Source organism: Diadema setosum, chromosome 8 (assembly GCF_964275005.1).
Source record: "Diadema setosum chromosome 8, eeDiaSeto1, whole genome shotgun sequence".
Lineage (NCBI taxonomy): Eukaryota > Metazoa > Echinodermata > Echinoidea > Diadematoida > Diadematidae > Diadema > Diadema setosum.
Window position 1 is genome coordinate 34,285,532 of NC_092692.1, and position 20,443 is coordinate 34,305,974.

A 20,443-nucleotide genomic window follows, 5' to 3' on the forward strand; every position below is an offset into this window, starting at 1 on the left:
TTAAGAAATTTGTCCGTGGTATCGTAGGACGGATTGAAGCGAGAGAAATATCAAATAAAGAAAGAAAAGAAAGGAAAAAGAAAGGAGCATTGAAAAATCCTGAATTCATTTTGTGTACGAAGGGGCTTTTTCCAGTCAGAAATTTACCGGTAGTGTAAAAGTCATAATAATAGTGGTAGTAAAAGGACCTACAAGTGCATTTAGCACATTTAACGCACACACACGTGTGTGGGTGTGTGTGTTGTGTGTGTGTTTGTAAGCAGGGGTGTATGAGTTGAGGATAGCTTTGAAGAGAAACAAAATTTCATCAATATGATTGTTTGAAGTTATCCATATATCTCAACTCCAACTCTCGAAGGAACCTTGCAAATTGACTCTTGCAGCAAGCAAAGTCAGCTGCATGACGTACGAATGTTCAAAGAAAATTATATAAAACTGGATGTGAGGACAGTACGTTAAAATACATGAGGGTGATACACAAATAATACCAGTACACACCAGTATAATCCGTACAGTAGAATTCAACGATTAGGTACTTTTAGCCAGTATTAACCTAATCACGTGCTGGTCACTTACTCCTCCTGACATGCAAATAAACTTTCGAAGAAATAGTGAAGAGTGAAAACGGAAAACGGAAACAGATAAAACGCCATTTTCAAAGTTTCTAAAGTATGGTCATCGTCAAAAAGAGAAAAATCCAAATCTTTTCAATGATAAATATTGGAAAAAATATTTGGAAAAAGAAATCAAAATTGGTAGAACATATGTTTAAATAATTTCCTTTGTTTCTCAGCAACTTCAGTCCCGAATATCTCAAGTTGACTGAAATGTATTTATCGGTTTTTGCATTCAAACTTTTCATTTGACTTTTGCTTAACAAACGTTTCAAGCTGATGAAAATGTTTGTGTTTGGCACTGGTCATTGAAAAGACCCCCCCCCCCCTCTCTCTTTCTATCTCTCTGTAGCCATTGGGTTCTTAATACTTTTGGGGAAACTTATGGGAGACGAAAATATAAAGGTGAACAAAATACAAACTCTTTATTTTACGTGCACTGGGTTTTAAATGCCCAAGAAGCCACAGCGTTCTCGATTGTATCAGGCTACACAAGATGATTACTATTGGAAAGATGTGTGTATCAGAGCGATGAGTAGCATACTGGTTTTTGTGCGGAGAGAGAGAGAGAGAGGGGGGGGGGGTAAATAATGTTGTGCATGGTAAAATGGCGAAGCACTAAATTGGGAAATCATTCAAAACGTTCAATATTTGTAGTTCACTTGAAGGACTGCTTCACTGCCCCAAATAAGTTCTCCACCAACAATCAAAAGAGTACTAAGAGTCTGAGAGAAAGAGCGAACGTCTAGACGTATCGATGTAAACTTATCAAATATTAAGCCCCTGTCGATATCGCCTACGGAATATGATTGCCACAAAAATCATACCGCTGTGAGGTATATATGAAGAGTTTGTTTGCAAAAACCGATAAGTCCATTTTTGAAGATTTTGAAATAGGGTCTCTGTCATAAAGTACAAAATAATACCTTTTAAATGATACATTGATCACAACATATAAAGGTATATTTTTGAAGTTATGGTCAAAAGAAGCAAAAATTTTCTTATAATTCTCTTTGTTTTTCTTGACCTTTAATCGCAAATATCTCCATTTGACAAATATGGACTTATCGGTTTTTGCAAACAAACTCTTCATATCTTTTGTGTGACTTGGCTTTACAACCTCAACGTTTGGCCACAAGGTTGTGGTTTCAGACTTCGATCATTGATTATAAACCGCTGATTGTTGGTACGGCAGGTGGATGTATTTCAAACTGTAAATAATTGTCCGCACGTTCTTCAAGTATAAGCTTCTGTCCTGTATGCTCAGCCGCCTGAGTGATCACCAAGACCACAAAAGAAATCTGATCGTATGTTATAATCGATTATTGCCATGGCAACTGCATTGCTTTCAATGTGAGAAAACGACCTCAGACGTGCTAGTCTTGCAAACCCCTCTCTTATTTTCTACGCTAGAGATGACTTGCCGAAAACACGGGTGGGTGGAACACATCTGGCCCGGATTGCTTCAATTCATCACGTGGGCTAAGCATGATTGTCGCTCGTCACTTATCAAAAAGTGAAATAAGGCATGTTTTTCTTGCCCATTTTTGTACTTTCTTTGAGGGAATACGGACAGTACGTGCTGCACAACTCGTGAAGTCGCACCACTGTGTGACGTCAAAAACGCGAGTGGTTGTTTGTCTGTGATTAAAATCCATCAATATATGCGAGGTGATTTAATACGTAGTAATGAAATTAAATGATTTACCCGTTGCAATTTCATCGCACCCTCAAATTTAGGAATGAGCACGGCCCCAGCCTTACCGTACCCGTCTATATATCATGTTTGTGCACATGCAATACAGATACTGTTTGAAACAGGAGGAGGCGACCGTTCTTGTATTGAATCAAGCGTGCTACACCTCACATAAGCCGATAACTGATGACAGGGAACACAATTTGCTGGAAGGAACGGTTCATATTCCTCAAACTTTAATAAACGAGGAAAACCAGAATTACTGAGAAATATGAAATATTTTGCGATGGATCTTACGTATCCGTGCACCACACTCCCTAACTGTTCACACAACGTTGAGTTGTCAATACATTGAATGGTTGGTACATTATACTCCAGCGGTACTCTTTTCGTTTTCCTATGATCGTCTACTGAACCCTCCTCCCCGCCACGCACGCACATGTCGGCACATAGCAGTAATTTGAATGGCGCGTGATACAAGTCAACATTGTCGCATGATTCTTTTTTTTTTCTCCTTAAATTAACCGCACAATGGGCTAATCGAATCCTTCCGACTAGCTGAATTGTGGTCGCCGGGGACCTCCCCCCTTCCCCATCAAGGTGCTCTTTTCAATTGTATGGGATTACAAAAAAAAAAAAAAGCGGATTACCACAGGACCTTCTCTTAATGAAATGCAACCACATTGCCCATCCCACCACATTCCCACACTTGCCCAGTGGAAGGCAAAGTCAATACTTATCGTGAGTAGGTGTGGAAAATCGAAGTATATTACTGCCTGGAATGCTAGGCTTTGATTATGGCCAGTCTATTGAATTTTCCGTAGTAAACTGTGTCGAGATGAGTCGCGTCTCACTTTTCAGGATGCAAGAGTGTTTCACTCGAGACAACCGACATGGTATGTGTGTGCGTTTGCCCTCCGTTTTACTTGAAACTATGGCAACGGTGTTATGCTGTCTGCTCGTTGCGTCTTTGGATGCAATACTACGTACACGGATCAGTGTGATTACGATTCCCACCGGACCTTGTGTCCTGAGGCAAGGAGCCCTGGCGTTAAAAAGAAGACTTTCACCGATAATAACATTAAAGAAGTCGACAACAATCCTGAAAATAAGTTTAAAAAAAAAATGTGGGGTGGGGGCGATGGATCATTGTTTGGAAATCAAATTAACGCAGATTGATTTGTTTCTATATAATTATTTCTCGATTTATCTGAGAAGTTTAACAAAAACCTCGGAAATCGAAGTAAACTCACAGCAGCCTTTTACGGAGAAGCATGGTAGGCGAAGAATATTTATAACATCGATTTTTATTTTTATTATATTTTTTTTTTTTTTGGGGGGGGGGAGGGGTGCTGGTTTTGTTTTGTTTGTTTGTTTTCTTTTTACAAACTTAAGACTTTCTTAAAGCTTCTAACCATGGTGGTGAATGGCCTCAAGTTGTATAATTATAGGCAAGACAGATTGTTAATTTCGGCTGTCTATGCTTTCAAAGAGAGCTGGCAGGCATTCGTCAGGGAAGTCTTGCTACGCTAATGACGTATACCAGGTAGTCACTGGTAATAATTCATATCTCGGAACCCACGTTACCGTGACAATCAACATTGTTCCTTATCGGCACGGTCGCGGTGGTCTAGTGTCAAAGACTATACACATCGGAGAGTTTTCTCCAGACGGAATCAAGAAGCCATGGTTGTCGGATACACACGTTCATGGCTGCCGAGTCTCATCGGACGGGTGTCAGTGATTATCAACCGAGATACTTTACAGTCTATAGAGGGCGCACTCTAACCTTATTTTTCTAGTTTTCTTTAACCCTACCGTTACCAACCTCTCACAGCCATGCCCGCATCCAGACGGCGACTGGACTAGTAATACACTGGTTTACATTTTAGATTCACGCTCTCTGCTTTTAAATCCTTCGTAAAAGATAAAGTTTCTAATCTCGAGAAATCTAAATCCTGTTTTCCCCCATTTTGCCGATGTTTTTTTTATTTTAGTAAATAGTTTGCGCAACACTCATCACTACAATATCTTGCTTTACCACTACCCTGTTTGTCCTTTACATTCTGTGGCTATCGCATGAAGCCGCGGCTTACGCTAGATCTCCATGTGCGATAAAAATAATTCATTAAAAAATGCGGCCATGTACAATACGAAAGCTGCACATTGTATTTCTGAAAAAAAAAAGCACGTTGTTTGACGCAACGTTATACGACAGAGCAACAGCAACAATGGCGTAACCGTTTTACAATCATTCGACCTTTGGAGTATTAAAGACTTCAATCAGTTGATGTTTTGGTCTAGAGTAATCCATCAGCAGACCAGACTCGTTTCATTGCTACCGCGATTTGCCTGTCATTAGCAAAAAGGTCATAAAAGTACTCTTTAGTGGTTTAATCCGTAGTATTCTGGCAAGGTGGTTATTGGACGAGTTCCCAGAGCATAGTTTAGTACCCGGATACAACTGTTGCAAGGGTCGAGTCAACTGTCATACGGTTGCTACACGGTGTGTGGCTGAGAGATGGTTGAAGGTAGCTTGGCTTCCAGACAGTATTGTCCTTCCTGGCAATCCAGATCTTTAGCAGATTTAAACCAAATCTGGTGTGCGTGTCGTATTCTCAGCACCAAGTGCTCCTGATCAGTAAAGCATTGTTTTGATGTAACACATACATGTACATGTACCGTAGTTCACATTCGGAGATATTAATATTTGCACCATCTTCACGCCATGACTGGGCTAATGCATCCAGATTGTGCAAAACATTTCAAGACATATAACCATATTGAAGTCGCTCAGTATGATAACACATGATCCCGATTGCTTGAAAGATATATTTGATATATTACGTCTCTGATCACACCGTACCGATCGACCCTAACCATAGGACTAAGCGACGATGTCAAATTACGAACCCGGAATAGACACATTCCGGGAATAGACACATTCCGGGAATGTGTCTATGTGGTTCAAATTCATGCTATCAGTGATTTGATGCCGTATACTATAAATGTTCAATTTCGACTCATTTTCGTGAGGCGGACCTTAAAATAGTTACTTGGATACGAAAGTGCATTAGAGCCTTCTCGTATTCCCAGTTTTTTTCGGGCCCAGAACACCTCGCAGTCCTTTTTGTTTTTCCTTGCATGACTCCGTAAAGGTATTCCAAAACTGCATGTTGTGCATTCATGAAGAGAGTGAAGAAGTGTTTTGTTGCGCCTATCACCCGTGGAGTGATGCTGAAAAAAAAAACAACAAAAAAAAAAAAAAAAAAAAAACGTGTCAATGAACCCCACAGACCAAATCAGAATAGGATCATTTTTGCACCCCGTCCCCCACCCATCACGAGTGTATGCGAAAGAGATTAAAAGTAAAAAATCCAAAAATAGCATGTTAGCACAGTGACTTGCCTATTTTGTCAACCTGTATATAAGTTATGCCAATGATGAAATAAGACTGATTTTTCGAACAAAAAGGAGCTACATTGTAATTTCTTAGTCATTGGGCAACGAATTTTGTATTCAACAACCACTTGATAGAATAATTGTTATAGGTCAAAAGAAAAAGAAGACACAAAAAGCGCAATCAGAACCAATAGTATTTATTCGTAGCATTCCGTTTAGCAGGTCGACAGACTGGCCTGTATATAGTATGTTTGCGGTGTGAGTTTGTAATTGAAAGCTTAATCTAAACCAACAGCTTAGTCAAATGACGTACACATTATAAGGCATGCCACCATATAAGTAAGAGAGTAATCCACGATTCGGAACGATACTTAAGCTCAGTAAAAGCTACCTTACCAGAATTTCTCGCGAGCTTTAAGCGAAACAGATATTGACAGAAGGTGATGTACCTCTCTTCCATTCCCCCAAATTACCGCAAATTTCCGGAAGCTGTCTAAAACTTCAAAGGAAATAAGATTCTTGAATCATCCGCCGGGGTTTAGTTGTGGGATGTCGCCAGGAACAGGCGCGCATCACGTATATTGGAGATCACAAATACTCTTTTGCGAAAGGGGTAGGGCGGATTTATTTAAAGCACACCGTAGCTGATTTTTCCGGTATTTTTATGAAACATGCGTGATTTTGATTTTTCCGTGATTCATTGTTGTGTTTCTTTCAGCACGCATGTTTATTTCTTTTTTCAAGCTTCGTCTACGTGCTATACATGATATGACTGGCCAACATGATTGTGTTCCAACTTATACATGCAGTAAGAGTCATATGGAGCGGCCCTCGCTGTTTTACCCATGTCCATCGCTGGTATTCCAATCTTGTTTTCCATTTCACAGAGCAAATTCGTTCCACATTTCGAAAGCTGCATCCTTGGCATTTACGAGTTTCATCTCTTCTGCATGAAGATGATGATAATGGCACCGATGACTTAAGAGTCCCTCACTACCGCCAGTAATTATTCTCAATTGACTTATTGCAAAAGTCTTCTAGAAGAGTAGTTTTGATTTACGTAGCATCTGTGCAGAGTAGAAATGTAGGATCGTGACATTTCTGTCATAGAATCACCTAGAACCACATTACGAGAAATTTCACTAAGAGAAACCTTAAAAGAAATCTTTTGTCCGCGTTTATCCAATATTTGCAAAACAAGCTCATTAGTACGTGGTGACGTAAATGTCAACGAAATGTGAATCCTCTCATGTACAAGACGATAAGAATTGATGAGGCAAGCTATCTTCACGGAATCGATGAGATGGAAAAACAATAACAAGCCCAAAACGCAGATCAGCGAAAGTTCATATAAGGCAGGTTTTCGATAAACTCTGAAAGATTCATCATAATTACCATCCACAACGGACCTTACGTGTGCTGGCCTGATCACGTGACCATGACTTGGCTGCGCGCATTTTCATGGTACGTGAGTATTGTCCATCCAGAATATGACATATATGAATATATCAACTCTCTTTTTCTCTTAGAGCCATAATTTACAATTTGCAGATGAAACAAAAACCCAGCATTAGAGCTTTAAGATAGTTCTAAAATGTGAGTTAGGGACAAAAACAACCACTGTAAAATTTTGAATCCGTACAATAAATACATACACAAAATGTGAACAGTAGTTATAATAAGAATACTTCCAGACTAAACCGTCTACAGTTATGGTTTATTGAGAAAAATACTGATATCTCCTTATATTTTAGATTTTATTGCGAAAATTTTACATGTTACGATGTTTTGTGATACAAGAGACCTACACATATGCGTCAAATGTGATACTTGAACATTTTAAAATCACTGCTCCCAAATGTAAACTGGACCTTTAAGATGCAACATCAGAAACATTGATCATCCTTGCCGGCTCCATATATAAAGATGAACATACCTTTCATGAACATACTATGTAGTTTGTAGGGTAACATTACTCCTGCACAGAGGTTTTAGAATTGATCCGAAATTTAATAGGTCAAATGCACTTACAAAATCATCACACAAGTCGCAGTGACGTTACCATACGACTTCCGATGTGTGCGCTTCACCATTGGAACGATATTATTCGTATTGCGTTACGCTATAGCTGCAATTGTAGTGATGAAAAATTTGTACATATTGCCCGAACTTCAATACATGACTGCGTTGATCGTTGTTTACTTTTTTTCTCTTTTCTTTTTGTTCAAATCTCCTGGTTTGGCCAGCTCAAACTGGCATTGATATTGTGTGCGAACAGGTTGCCAGCGGTACTGAAAAACGTAGACCCTGTTGTTCACTACATTCTGCCATTGTTGTGCATTGTACGTACGTCCCTTAAAACAGATAACCAAACTCTACCCCCCCCCCCCCTTCCCTTCCATGAGTTGTCTGGACAAGTGTTTCACTCCATACCACGTACATTCCTAATAAATTCGAGAGAATTATGCCTGTTTTAGAGACAGTCGCAGATGAAGAGAGGGATAGGGCAAGTATTTGTGTGCTTAATATGGGTTGTGTTTGGGTGAATAGTTCAAACCGCATGTATGTAAAAACAAAACGAAAACAAAAAGTCCTTCCGACCCCACCAACGATTCTTGCTTGAAATATGGGCAAGCTGACGTCATTTCTCGCCCATTTTTCGCTTCGTCGCGACCAACAAATATACAAGCAAAATGCATAAAAGTAAACGTTCGTAGTAGCGAAAGCCATTTCGCGGACGGGTCATGAGGAGCATCCTGGTCTTACCGTTTCGCTCATTATCATAGAAACAATTAAACACAGGGTAATTAGCAGAGATAAATAGAGAGAGAGGGGGCTAAATGCGACGGTCTCTTTTTTTTTCATGAAGGAGGGTTCTCGCCGTTCTCTAACAGCTAGGGCCGCGTGATATTCTTTTATTAAAGGCCCCGCCCCGTCCGGGGGAGAACCTCAAGTGTCATGAGTTTCCTTGTGTTTTCCCCATATTTTTCCTGGTGTTTTATTTAGCCAAGAGAGGATGTGTAAGGATTTTACAACTTTCTAGTAATTATCGATATGCCAAACTGATATGAAATCAACAAGCAGTTAAGAAAATGTCACAGACACAAAGAATGGACGTCTGAAATTGTTTGATCGAGTGGGTCAGTGTGTCTACAATATACGAAGTTAAAATTATTCAGCCGACACCATCAAGAATCACGCAATACACGCCCGCTGACTACACTGCACGTTCATTGACAGTAACTATTATATAACTAGCATTAATTGCATCATTGTTCATTGTAATGCAGATGGTGACGATCACCACACCACCAAATAGCGCCCTCTTTGAGTCCGGGATCCGTGTCCCTTTAAAGTTTATCTTGATTATCAAGTAGCTAATGTTTCAATCAATGGAAGCGTTGTACGTAATCAGGAATGTAATGTCACACGTATCTTTTTGATTGCAATTGCTCCGATCGTCTTTTCTCCAACGACTTATAGGGTTAGGATTGTGATAGGGTTTGGGATTTATTTTGATGCGAGGATTAGGTTTGGGGTTATTATGTGTGTGGGTAGAATTATGTTTTGCTTAGCGTGCAGATATCGCATGGGAGCAATTGTCACAGGAGCAAAATGTCACAGAACCCTTTCTGATAGCGTATTTTCGATGTATTCCTATCTCCCCTTTAAAAAAAAAAGGGGGGGGGTCAGTGCAATTTATTTGATTGGTAGGTTTTGCCTCTGCCTACTCTATTGAGTTCCTTAGTCACAGTTTGCAAAGTTATTTGCTCTATTTTGCCCCAAAGCCTTTTTTTTCTGGTATCCACGTTTAATCTTTAAAAATGCGCAAAATGTCGTTTAAAGGGACATGGACAATGTATTCAAGAGGGCGCTATCCATTGGCATGATGGTCGCCGCCATCTTCACCACAAAAAAAAAAAAAAAAAAAATCGACGATGTATAGCTACGTTACTAGCAGGTAATATGAAATGAATGAAATGAAAGAACCGACAATCAATCAGTCAACCACGTTACGACTCTGTTACACGTATAATACGCGGGCTTTCGCGTCTAGCCAGCAAGCCTGCTTCCGTCTTTTAAAGGCATAGTTTACCATTTGCACATGAAACAAAAACCCAGCATTAGTGCTTTAAGATAGTTCTAAAATGTGAGTTACGGATGGAAACAACCATTGTAAAAATTTGAATACGTATAATTGATGTTAAGTATTGTTAAATACACAAAATGTGAACAATAGTTATAATTAAAATGTTTCCAGACTAAACCGTCTACAGTTATGATTTATTGAGGAAAACCCATACTGATATCTCCTTATAGTTTAGGTTTTATTGCGAAAATTTTATATGGTAAGATGTTTTGTGATACAACCGACCTACACATTCAGTATATGCATAAAATGTGATATCTTAAACATTTTAAAAATCGCTACTCCCAAAGGTAAACAGGACCTTTAAGAATCGGTATGTAGAAGGCTGAACCAGTCAGAAACAACAGCCGAATGAAGCGACCAACGAAGAACGACATTTTTCCGATCATTTTCGACGCCCGGACTTTCGGTGCATAGCGTATTTAAAGAGTGGGTCCATGAAGCGATCGAACTCTTGAATGAGTTTAAATCAAAACCCATTGATTTTCTACAAAGATCAGTTTTAACATATGGTACACAAAGTGATTGTGATTTCTTTGTCTCGTTGTTTTTGCAGAAGCTCATTGCAAAACGTGCGTCTTCACACGAGCACATACACACACACACACACACACACACACACAAACTGAAATTATGAAAGACAGTCCTAATCTGTCCCAAGGTATCATGACCTAAAGACCTATTATACCTCGACCGAGAAGTTTGGTGAAAGCAAATTTAGATAGAATAGATAAAGAGATCCGGGAAAGATGTGATTGACGTGTGTGTGTGCGTGCGTTCCGGCGGATTCCCCTTTCCCAGACCCCGCGCGCGCCAGCACAAGTGATAATGCGTGTTATAGTCGCTTAATCGTCCCCTAATAATGTTGCCTACTCAAGGACAGACATCAGTAGTGATTGGCACAGAATTCCAATCAATCCCGCTGTCTGCTCTTAAATCAATGAGAAAGTTAGAAAGAAAAGTGCATTGGCCCCCTCCTGTCTTCGTGTATGTCTGAGTTACACGGCATCACATGCCGTATGCATATCACGGCATCGCTCCATAAATACCCACGTCTCGAGTCTACGTATTCAGAACAGGTTTCTAAATATAGCACACCTGGAATTCCTCGACGAGACGAAATGGAATAACTTTAGCCATTTACAAAGGTTTCCATGGAAACTATCACTTTCTCTATGCAATGACATACCTCGTATAGAGAACCTGTGCGACACAAGACATTGCAGAAACATCTAAAGACTTATCATTCCTCTCTTTTCTGTTTCTCTTCATCACACACACGCGCCCACGCACACACACACACACACACACACACACACACAAATGCATGCTGTATCTCTTCCAGACCTGTTCTGATAAGGAAACGATGAAAATGCAGGAATGTAAATCATACAATGGTGATGAAGAACCCATCTCTTTTATTGTGTGGCTATCTTATCAACTAGCACGGCTGTGATACGGACAGCACTCTCTGGAAGCTTGAATGTAGTTTGCCCCTGGGAGGAATGTTACAGGGTGAACGTGATGCCTATCAGCAAACCTTGTTTCCATGGTAACGGAGACGGCGGCGTTAAAGGCATAATTTACCATTTGCAGATGAAACAAAAACCCAACATTAATGCTTTAAAATAGTTCTAAAATGTGAGTTACGGATAGAAACAACCACTGTCAAAATTTGAATCCGTATAATCGATGTTAAGTGTTGTTAAATACACAAAATGTGAACAATAGTTATAACAAAAATGTTTCCAGACTAAAGCGTATACAGTTACGGTTTATTGAGAAAAACCCTGATATCTCCTTATATTTTAGGTTTTATTGCAAATATTTCATACGGTAGGATGTTTTATGATACAACAGACCCACACACATGCATCAAATGTGATATCCTGAACATTTTTGAAATCACTGCTCCCAAAGGTAAACTGGACCTTTAAAGACGCGATACGGATCACAGGGCGACTGTATGCTAGTCGGGCAGTACGTGAGGTCAACACGTGACGAGAGTCTGCTGCTGTCGTCTCACCACAAATATTCGCTAAGGTCTAAAAATATGATCGGAGTCCTCTATGATTTATCTGCCCTCTTCCTAAACTGGAACGCGAACGTGAAAGTTTCTCAAACAATTGATTCATTTTCCCACTAGTCTACGAGCTGTCTGTAGAGAACAGTGATAAGGAAACAGGTCTCGTAAACATTAGCTTTCTGCAATATGTACACTGAATATTTAGAATTCTGGATACATGTAAGATACTGTAGTGCATACGGTAGCCCTATAGCGGTTTCATCTGAACATTAGACAACTTTATCGTAAGATGAATGTCCTCGAAGGCATGACGATTTCAATATGAAAACTCCCTTTTTGTTTAAAAAAGTAAAGGTTTTGAGGGATTAATGTGCAATCTGTGGTTGTAGTGAAGAGGTCTCCGTGTTTGTGATAATATCCGGGTTTCCCCATTCCAAACACCTGGTGGTTTTGAAACCCGACACCACACACCAGGAATATTTGGCTTCTCGAGGGCAGCTTTAGAGATTTATTATTATATGACTGTCTGGCGCGGTATTTTTACAACACTATGTCAATGTGTTTCTATTTCTCGCACATTTTTTCGCAGGGCTCGATTTCGGATCTGTCTTAGCCCCGTACCGCGGATCAGTTGGTAACATTCCAGTCCAAAGGTAGCAGCTGGACAGGAGAGTACAGTCGACTATCTGCCTTTGTCAATATGATCTCGACAACCATGTGCTGCCAGTGGATTTTTCTCAGTCTGAGCGCCATACTCTTCCTGCCCGCCATCCATCTCGCCTCGGCAGGTCTCGCCAGACACAGGGGAGCACACTTCGACAGACGACCTCATCACATCCCCTCATCCTCGTCATCATCATCATCTGTAGCAGCATCGTCGTCATCGTCGTTAGCTCACGGTCATGTAGGTAGCGAGGACCAGTTCGTCACAGCGGAGAACAGTACGCCGACGGCGCTGTCACTTGCCGAGGAGGATGACGATACCGCGTTCCCCGACGGTTTCAAGTTTGTGGCCTTAGACCAAGATGACACGCCTTTTATCATCATCCCCAACATGAGAGAAGTTTTGGAAAATAAAAGTGTAAGTCCAAATTTAATATTTTCTTTTTGCAATAAGCTTTTCTTGGTTCATCTACCAGCAGGTAGTGTGAAATTACAATTGTTCCCAGAGTAGTCTCGGAAGAATTCCTCTGAAGTGGCTGACCAAACGGAACGGACCGTGGGATTTATTCGTTTGCAATGGTCGGCCCCAGTGATGACGATCGGTCAGGCAGTCGATTCAAAGTATTCTTCTACTTTTGTCGTGAAGCACAATGAACCCGTTCCATACTGAATTCTGAAATCCCCCAAAACTTAATACACAGACCACCAGCTTCCCGTATGGAACAGGTTAACTCGAATAGCGGAGTCGTTTTGAAGACAAGTGGTTATGTGATAAAAATCAATCTGAAACTGTAAGCGCTTTGCTCAAGATGGCGGTTTTTGACCATTGTGGGCAAGACGAATTATCGATGGGCTGGTCAAGGTAGGCGTCTTGGTCACAGAACAGTGATGACTCTTACATGGAATTCTCTGCATAAAAACACACACACACACACACACACACACATGCACACACACACAAATGAAATATATTATGTAATGCAATGTGCCATGGGAGATGTTTACACAGACTATTGTCCAAGACACCTATTTCATAGGATTTTTGTTTTGTTGAAAAAACGAGGAACTACTGGTATTAAATCACGAAGTCTTTGTAATCTGATTATGAGGGCTTTTCAGCCGTTCAGCTGCGATAATTCATATGAATTGAAATGGTTTTCACATTTCTTTTCATTCAACCACATTTACATTCACCTTATTCTTTCAAAATTATTTGAGCAGTTGGTTTGATTTTCTGTTCATTCGGGATAATAGACTCCAATAATAGCTCCCCATTGGGGCTTTCCTTTTGACAATATTGCTGCCTGATATAAACAAGACGCGAGGGAGAACAGACGGGTATGGATGAGCTGCGATTGTAACCTTTAACCTCCCGCCGGATGTGCCCACATGTTTGACATGTGTAGTTTGGGGAAATGTCTCTCCAGTTCACATGTGTCACTTAAAGGACAAGTTCACCTCCATAGACACGTGGATTGAGTGAATGCAGCAATGCTTATTAGTAGAATACATCAGTGAAAGTTTGGGAAAATCGGACAATCCGTTCAAAAGTTATGGATATTGAAACTATCGCGCAGTCACTGCTGGATGAGAAGACTAATACAGTGTATGATGTCACATGCGTAGAACGACATAAGGAAAATATAAAGAGAATGTCACAAAATGTTATGTTTTGAGAAAAGCGCACATTTCTTCGAATTGTCACTTGTCACTATTATTCCCCTCTGCCTTCTGAAAGAGGCAAGTCCAGTATATTCTTTTATTATGCGAGAAAAGTGAAAATATGTTGAATTTTCTTTATATTTCCTTTATTTCGTTCTACACATGTGACGTCACAAGCTGTAGTAGTCTTCTCATCCAGCAGTGACTGAGCAGAAACTGCAAAAATTAATTCTTTTGAACGGATTGTGCGATTTTCCTCAAACTCTCACTGATGTGTTCTACTAATGCAGCTGTCATTTGTATGACGCACCTCTTGACCCCCGGGATAGGTGCGTCAAAGTACCAATGTGCGTCATACCTTTTAGGTACCATGACGTACCCTCCGTCACAAAAAGTGACCCACCTCTATGAGACATTGACGCATTAACCAGTCAAAATGGTGACGCACCTCTTCGTGAAAATGACTGACCCTTGACGCACATGTTATTCGCAGTACGTGCCAGACTGGAATGCTATGCTGCAGAGCTCTGTGTGCGCTCACGCAATTCGCTGCCTGCGAACTGTGTACACCGAACGGAACTTCGCCCGCGTGAATCCCTGTCGCCTACGGACCCTCCCCATGTTGTGGGCGGCTGGGGAGCGTTAGTATAGTAGCTTAGCTGCACACTGTAGCCAGCTGCCACTACACTCAAGTACCCTGTTTCGATTCGAATCGAGGTAGAAGCGTTCCGTTGTGCAATGTCTGCTTCTTTTTCTCTTCTTCTTCATCCGCTTGTCCCTTGCCTCCCAAGTATGAAATGATTTTTAGAGTGTTGTGTGTGTTTTTTGTAACGTTAATATTGCATCATTTTTCTGCAAGGAAGAGGCGAGTTTCTGTTCGTGTATTGATGTGCACTGCAGTATGTGCAGGTGAAAAGCGTTCGAACTGTCTTTCCCGAGTATCATGGAAGCTCGATGTATTTCTCGGCCTATCAAAGGAGATCTCATACAACAGAATACTTATAACAAACTATTTTCCGGTCAAAATGAATTGATTTCCTTTGTTTTGTATCGTTTATTGACTTGATCCTAAGGATCTTGTCGCAATACCGAGTTTCCAATGTGTATTTATTTTCACCTTATTTTCGCGTAGCTTTCGGTGCTGTAAACTGTTGCTAGGGCCTATAGTCCGGGAGCCAGCGGGGGTCAGCCTAGCTGAAAAGGTTACCAATTTTTATGTGTATAGCAATTTAGTACATATGCCCCTGAGTATGGAAATGCACGTCTGGCTGGTCATCGGTGGTGGGTGTGGCCAGGAGGGCCACAAAAAGGACCCCCTAAAATTAGGCTAGCCTAGCTGGAAAAGTAACCCCATGAAAACCACTGGAACTTGTTCGTTACACTTACAGGATAAATGAATGACCATTGCCAGACGTTTTAAGTGGTGGGGGGTAGCCGCCAGACGCTCTTAAAGGCCCAACTCCAGCTAGGCTAGCCTAGCTGAAAAAGTAACCTCATGAAAACCACTGGAACTTGTTCGTTACACTTACAGGATAAATGAATGACCATTGCCAGACGTTTTAAGTGGTGGGGGGTAGCCGCCAGACGCCCTTAAAGACCCAAATTTTTCCAGCTAGGCTAGCCTAGCTGAAAAAGTAACCTCATGAAACCCACTGGAACTTGTTCGTTACACTTACAGGATAAATGAATGACCATTGCCAGACGTTTTAAGTGGTGGGGGGTAGCCGCCAGACGCCCTTAAAGACCCAAATTTTTCCAGCTAGGCTAGCCTAGCTGAAAAAGTAACCTAATGTAACCCACTGGAACTTATTTGTTACACTTACAGGATAAATGAATGACCATTGCCAGACGTTTTAAGTGGTGGGGGGTAGCCGCCAGACGCTCTTAAAGGCCCAACTCCAGCTAGGCTAGCCTAGCTGAAAAAGTAACCTTATGAAAACCACTGGAACTTGTTCGTTACACTTACAGGATAAATGAATGACCATTGCCAGACGTTTTAAGTGGTGGGGGGTAGCCGCCAGACGCCCTTAAAGACCAAACTTTTTCCAGCTAGGCTTGCCTTGCTGAACAAGTAACCTTGTGAAACCCACTGGAACTTGTTCTTTATACTTACAGGATATGCATGACCGTTGCCAGACGTTTTAGATGGTGGTTGTGGGGGGGGGGGGGGGGGAAGCCGCCAGACGCCCTTAAAGACCCAATTTTTCCAGCTAGACTAAGCTATAGCCTATAATATAGCTGGAAAAATAACCTCCTGAAACCCACTGGAACTTGTTCTTGTGATACACTCAAAGGATAATTGAATGATCGTTGCTAGACAATAGCCGCCAGACGCCCCAAAGACCAAACTCTTACCAGCTAGGCTAGCCTAGCTGAAAATTAGGAAAGTAACCCCATGAAACCCACTGGAACTTGTTCTTACACTTACAGAATAAATGCATGACCGTTGCCAGACGCTTTAAGTGGTGGGGCGTAGCCCCCAGACGCTCTCAAAGACACAATTTTACCAGCTATAAGGTTCACATATTTCAGAAATGATAGCAGTGTAATTCCATAACAATACCGCTAGCTTGCGAGTTCACCTGTCTATAATCTATGCATGCCTTATTCTTTTGTTCTGCTTCCTTGAGCCCCAACTCATGCATTCTTATGGTGACTCTCCCATGTCATCATCCTTGTTCATTGCAATTTGCTCTATTTTTTGAAAATATTCTTATTCCTCATCCCAATTATCACAAATTCTGAAACTCTGTCCTCAGTATAACTAATTCATAGTTGTACAAATGTAAACATCTGATAATCACCCGGAGGTCTCCTTTAATGGGGGAGTTTCTTGAGCGCACATGGAAACATGCTTTGAAATATTAATAGGGCAAGTGTTTAGACAAAATACTGTAGAAATATGAGAATATACAGTGCTGTGGTTTTGGTAGAAGAAATAGGGTATCTGTATTTGTCCTCAGTGATAACCAAAAAACTTATTTGGAAAGAATAATAGACATCAAAAAAGAATTACCCAATCAAACATGTCGGGATTTTTCTCAAACATCAGTGTTCTCATTTTCTTTGCAGTGTAAAAAAAAACAAAAAAAAACAAAAAAACAGGGCCGGGTACAGTATCCGGATGGAAATTGGTGGGATGGGCGTAAACCCGCGGGTATTATAACATACTGACGTGAAAAAAAAAAAAAAAAACAAGACCAAAAACTACTTTCTTTCTGTGCCCTGGGGAGAAATATTCATCAATTGCATTTTGGAAATGTTGAAAATCACAACTTTTGATGAAATTGTGTCCTACAGTATCTCTTCTTATATGAAGGCTTTTTTATAATTAAGTTTCTTTCCTCTATGACCATGATAAAACAGACCCCTGATGATTAAAACAAAAGACAATCAAAACTTGGCAAATGAACTCTTTGGACATTAGCAAAAGGGAATACATTAACAGTTTTTGCAAACACTTTATACAACTGTCTAATACTCCATCAAGCTCATAAAAAAAATACAATTCTACTGCAACAAGAAATCCATTCAGTAAGACTCGTCCTCGGTGTACATAGCTTAAAATGCCAACTTTTAAAAAAATAATGCCCCAGCTCTTAAATTTACTTTGAAAAGGGGAAGTAAAGCTCAACACCTTTGGCCTATGACTTTCTAGGTACCATATCACCTTACGGTTGAGGAGATGGGTAAAGAAAAATTATTAACGAAATAAAACTTATAGGAACATGCTTCACATTACCTCACCGTGTTCTTCTCTTAAGAAAGAAACGAAATCTGATAATTGTTCAAGAGTGTTTTTGAACATAGTACACTGCAAAAGCAGAAAAAATCAGTGTTTTTAAGAAACATAACTCACAACAACAAGGAATTCCTGTCGTGTCTAGTATTGCACGTTTTTGGTTTGGAGGGTTTTGGATGCTAATATTTCAAGACAAGTTTATGCTCCGGCACTTCAATGAGCTTAAATGTAAAGTAATGATCAACCTCTCTTGCCAATAAACTCAACATTTGCTGTTCTTCAGTAAAGCATATGACAGAAACATATGAGAAACATGTCTAAAATTCATATGAATAAGCTCAGTCACAGCAACAACAAAAATATTATGTTTTCTATAAACTAATACTGCATGTACTTTAATAGTTTCGAGGGATTAAGATGCAAAATGTTATGACAAAAGCCCCTACGTGGCTACCAGCAATTAAACATCCTTCAACTTCTTTAGCAAATGAGCTCATGTGTATCATCTTCTTGTTGAGAAGACGAAGATGAGTAATGATAAAATAACCAAACTATCAACTTTCCTTAACATATTTTACATGAAATCATTATTGCCTTCTCGTAACGAAATTGAAAAAAAAAACTGAACATCTGAAATTGTTCAAAATCGCTTCTTGATAACGATGAAAGCAAAAGAAACTTAGTGTTTGTAACCACTATGACACGTGTCTACAGATCTGTCATGCTCATAAGAAACGTAACTCACAGAAATATAATTTCATACAGTAAGTACTTGGTTTGGAGGACATTTAGATGCCAACTTTTCAAGAATAATACACCAGCACTGACATTAACTGATGAAAAAAAAGGAATGCTCAGCTTCTTTATCCAATTAGCTCATATATAGGTAATTCCTTGTAGTTGAAAAAAAACCGAGTAGACATAAAAATATAGACTTCCCGTAACATGTATCACAGGTCATGATCTCCACATTTCCTCCTCTTAACTTAAAAGAAATAAATATATATTTAAATTTGCAACTGATTGACAAATTGCCCTACATCGACGTAAATAAGCACTGAATTGATCAGTGTTTTAGTAGTAGCCATGATAAAAAATCATGGGCGTACATACTCGAGCAGGATTCGAACCCACGACCTCCTGATCACCGGACAGGCGTCATCTCCACTAGACCACCGAGCTTTCGCCCGACAGCAAGTGTTGGTTCTAATCCTTATAGCATGCAGCGGGTACTGCTTTGTTATTCAAATTTATGAAATTCTTCCGTCGAGATGTTTTCATTGCAACTGATTGACAAATTGCCCTACATCGACGTAAATAAGCACTGAATTGATCAGTGTTTTAGTAGTAGCCATGATAAAAAATCATGGGCGTACATACTCGAGCAGGATTCGAACCCACGACCTCCTGATCACCGGACAGGCGTCATCTCCACTAGACCACCGAGCTTTCGCCCGACAGCAAGTGTTGGTTCTAATCCTTATAGCATGCAGCGGGTACTGCTTTGTTATTCAAATTTATGAAATTCTTCCGTCGAGATGTTTTCATTGCAACTGATTGACAAATTGCCCTACATCGACGTAAATAAGCACTGAATTGATCAGTGTTTTAGTAGTAGCCATGATAAAAAATCATGGGCGTACATACTCGAGCAGGATTCGAACCCACGACCTCCTGATCACCGGACAGGCGTCATCTCCACTAGACCACCGAGCTTTCGCCCGACAGCAAGTGTTGGTTCTAATCCTTATAGCATGCAGCGGGTACTGCTTTGTTATTCAAATTTATGAAATTCTTCCGTCGAGATGTTTTCATTGCAACTGATTGACAAATTGCCCTACATCGACGTAAATAAGCACTGAATTGATCAGTGTTTTAGTAGTAGCCATGATAAAAAATCATGGGCGTACATACTCGAGCAGGATTCGAACCCACGACCTCCTGATCACCGGACAGGCGTCATCTCCACTAGACCACCGAGCTTTCGCCCGACAGCAAGTGTTGGTTCTAATCCTTATAGCATGCAGCGGGTACTGCTTTGTTATTCAAATTTATGAAATTCTTCCGTCGAGATGTTTTCATTGCAACTGATTGACAAATTGCCCTACATCGACGTAAATAAGCACTGAATTGATCAGTGTTTTAGTAGTAGCCATGATAAAAAATCATGGGCGTACATACTCGAGCAGGATTCGAACCCACGACCTCCTGATCACCGGACAGGCGTCATCTCCACTAGACCACCGAGCTTTCGCCCGACAGCAAGTGTTGGTTCTAATCCTTATAGCATGCAGCGGGTACTGCTTTGTTATTCAAATTTATGAAATTCTTCCGTCGAGATGTTTTCATTGCAACTGATTGACAAATTGCCCTACATCGACGTAAATAAGCACTGAATTGATCAGTGTTTTAGTAGTAGCCATGATAAAAAATCATGGGCGTACATACTCGAGCAGGATTCGAACCCACGACCTCCTGATCACCGGAC

At 40.5% G+C, this 20,443-nt stretch overlaps 1 protein-coding gene across 1 annotated transcript in view; it reads left to right on the forward strand.

Annotated features, from left to right (window-relative positions):
• LOC140231866 (uncharacterized) overlaps positions 1-20,443 on the forward strand; it is a 37,349-nt gene that overhangs the window by 958 nt on the left and 15,948 nt on the right. The window contains exon 2 of the mRNA XM_072312016.1: positions 12,478-12,969. Coding sequence (XP_072168117.1) covers positions 12,589-12,969 — 381 coding nt within the window. The 5' untranslated portion in view covers positions 12,478-12,588. The remainder of the gene's footprint in view (positions 1-12,477; positions 12,970-20,443) is intronic.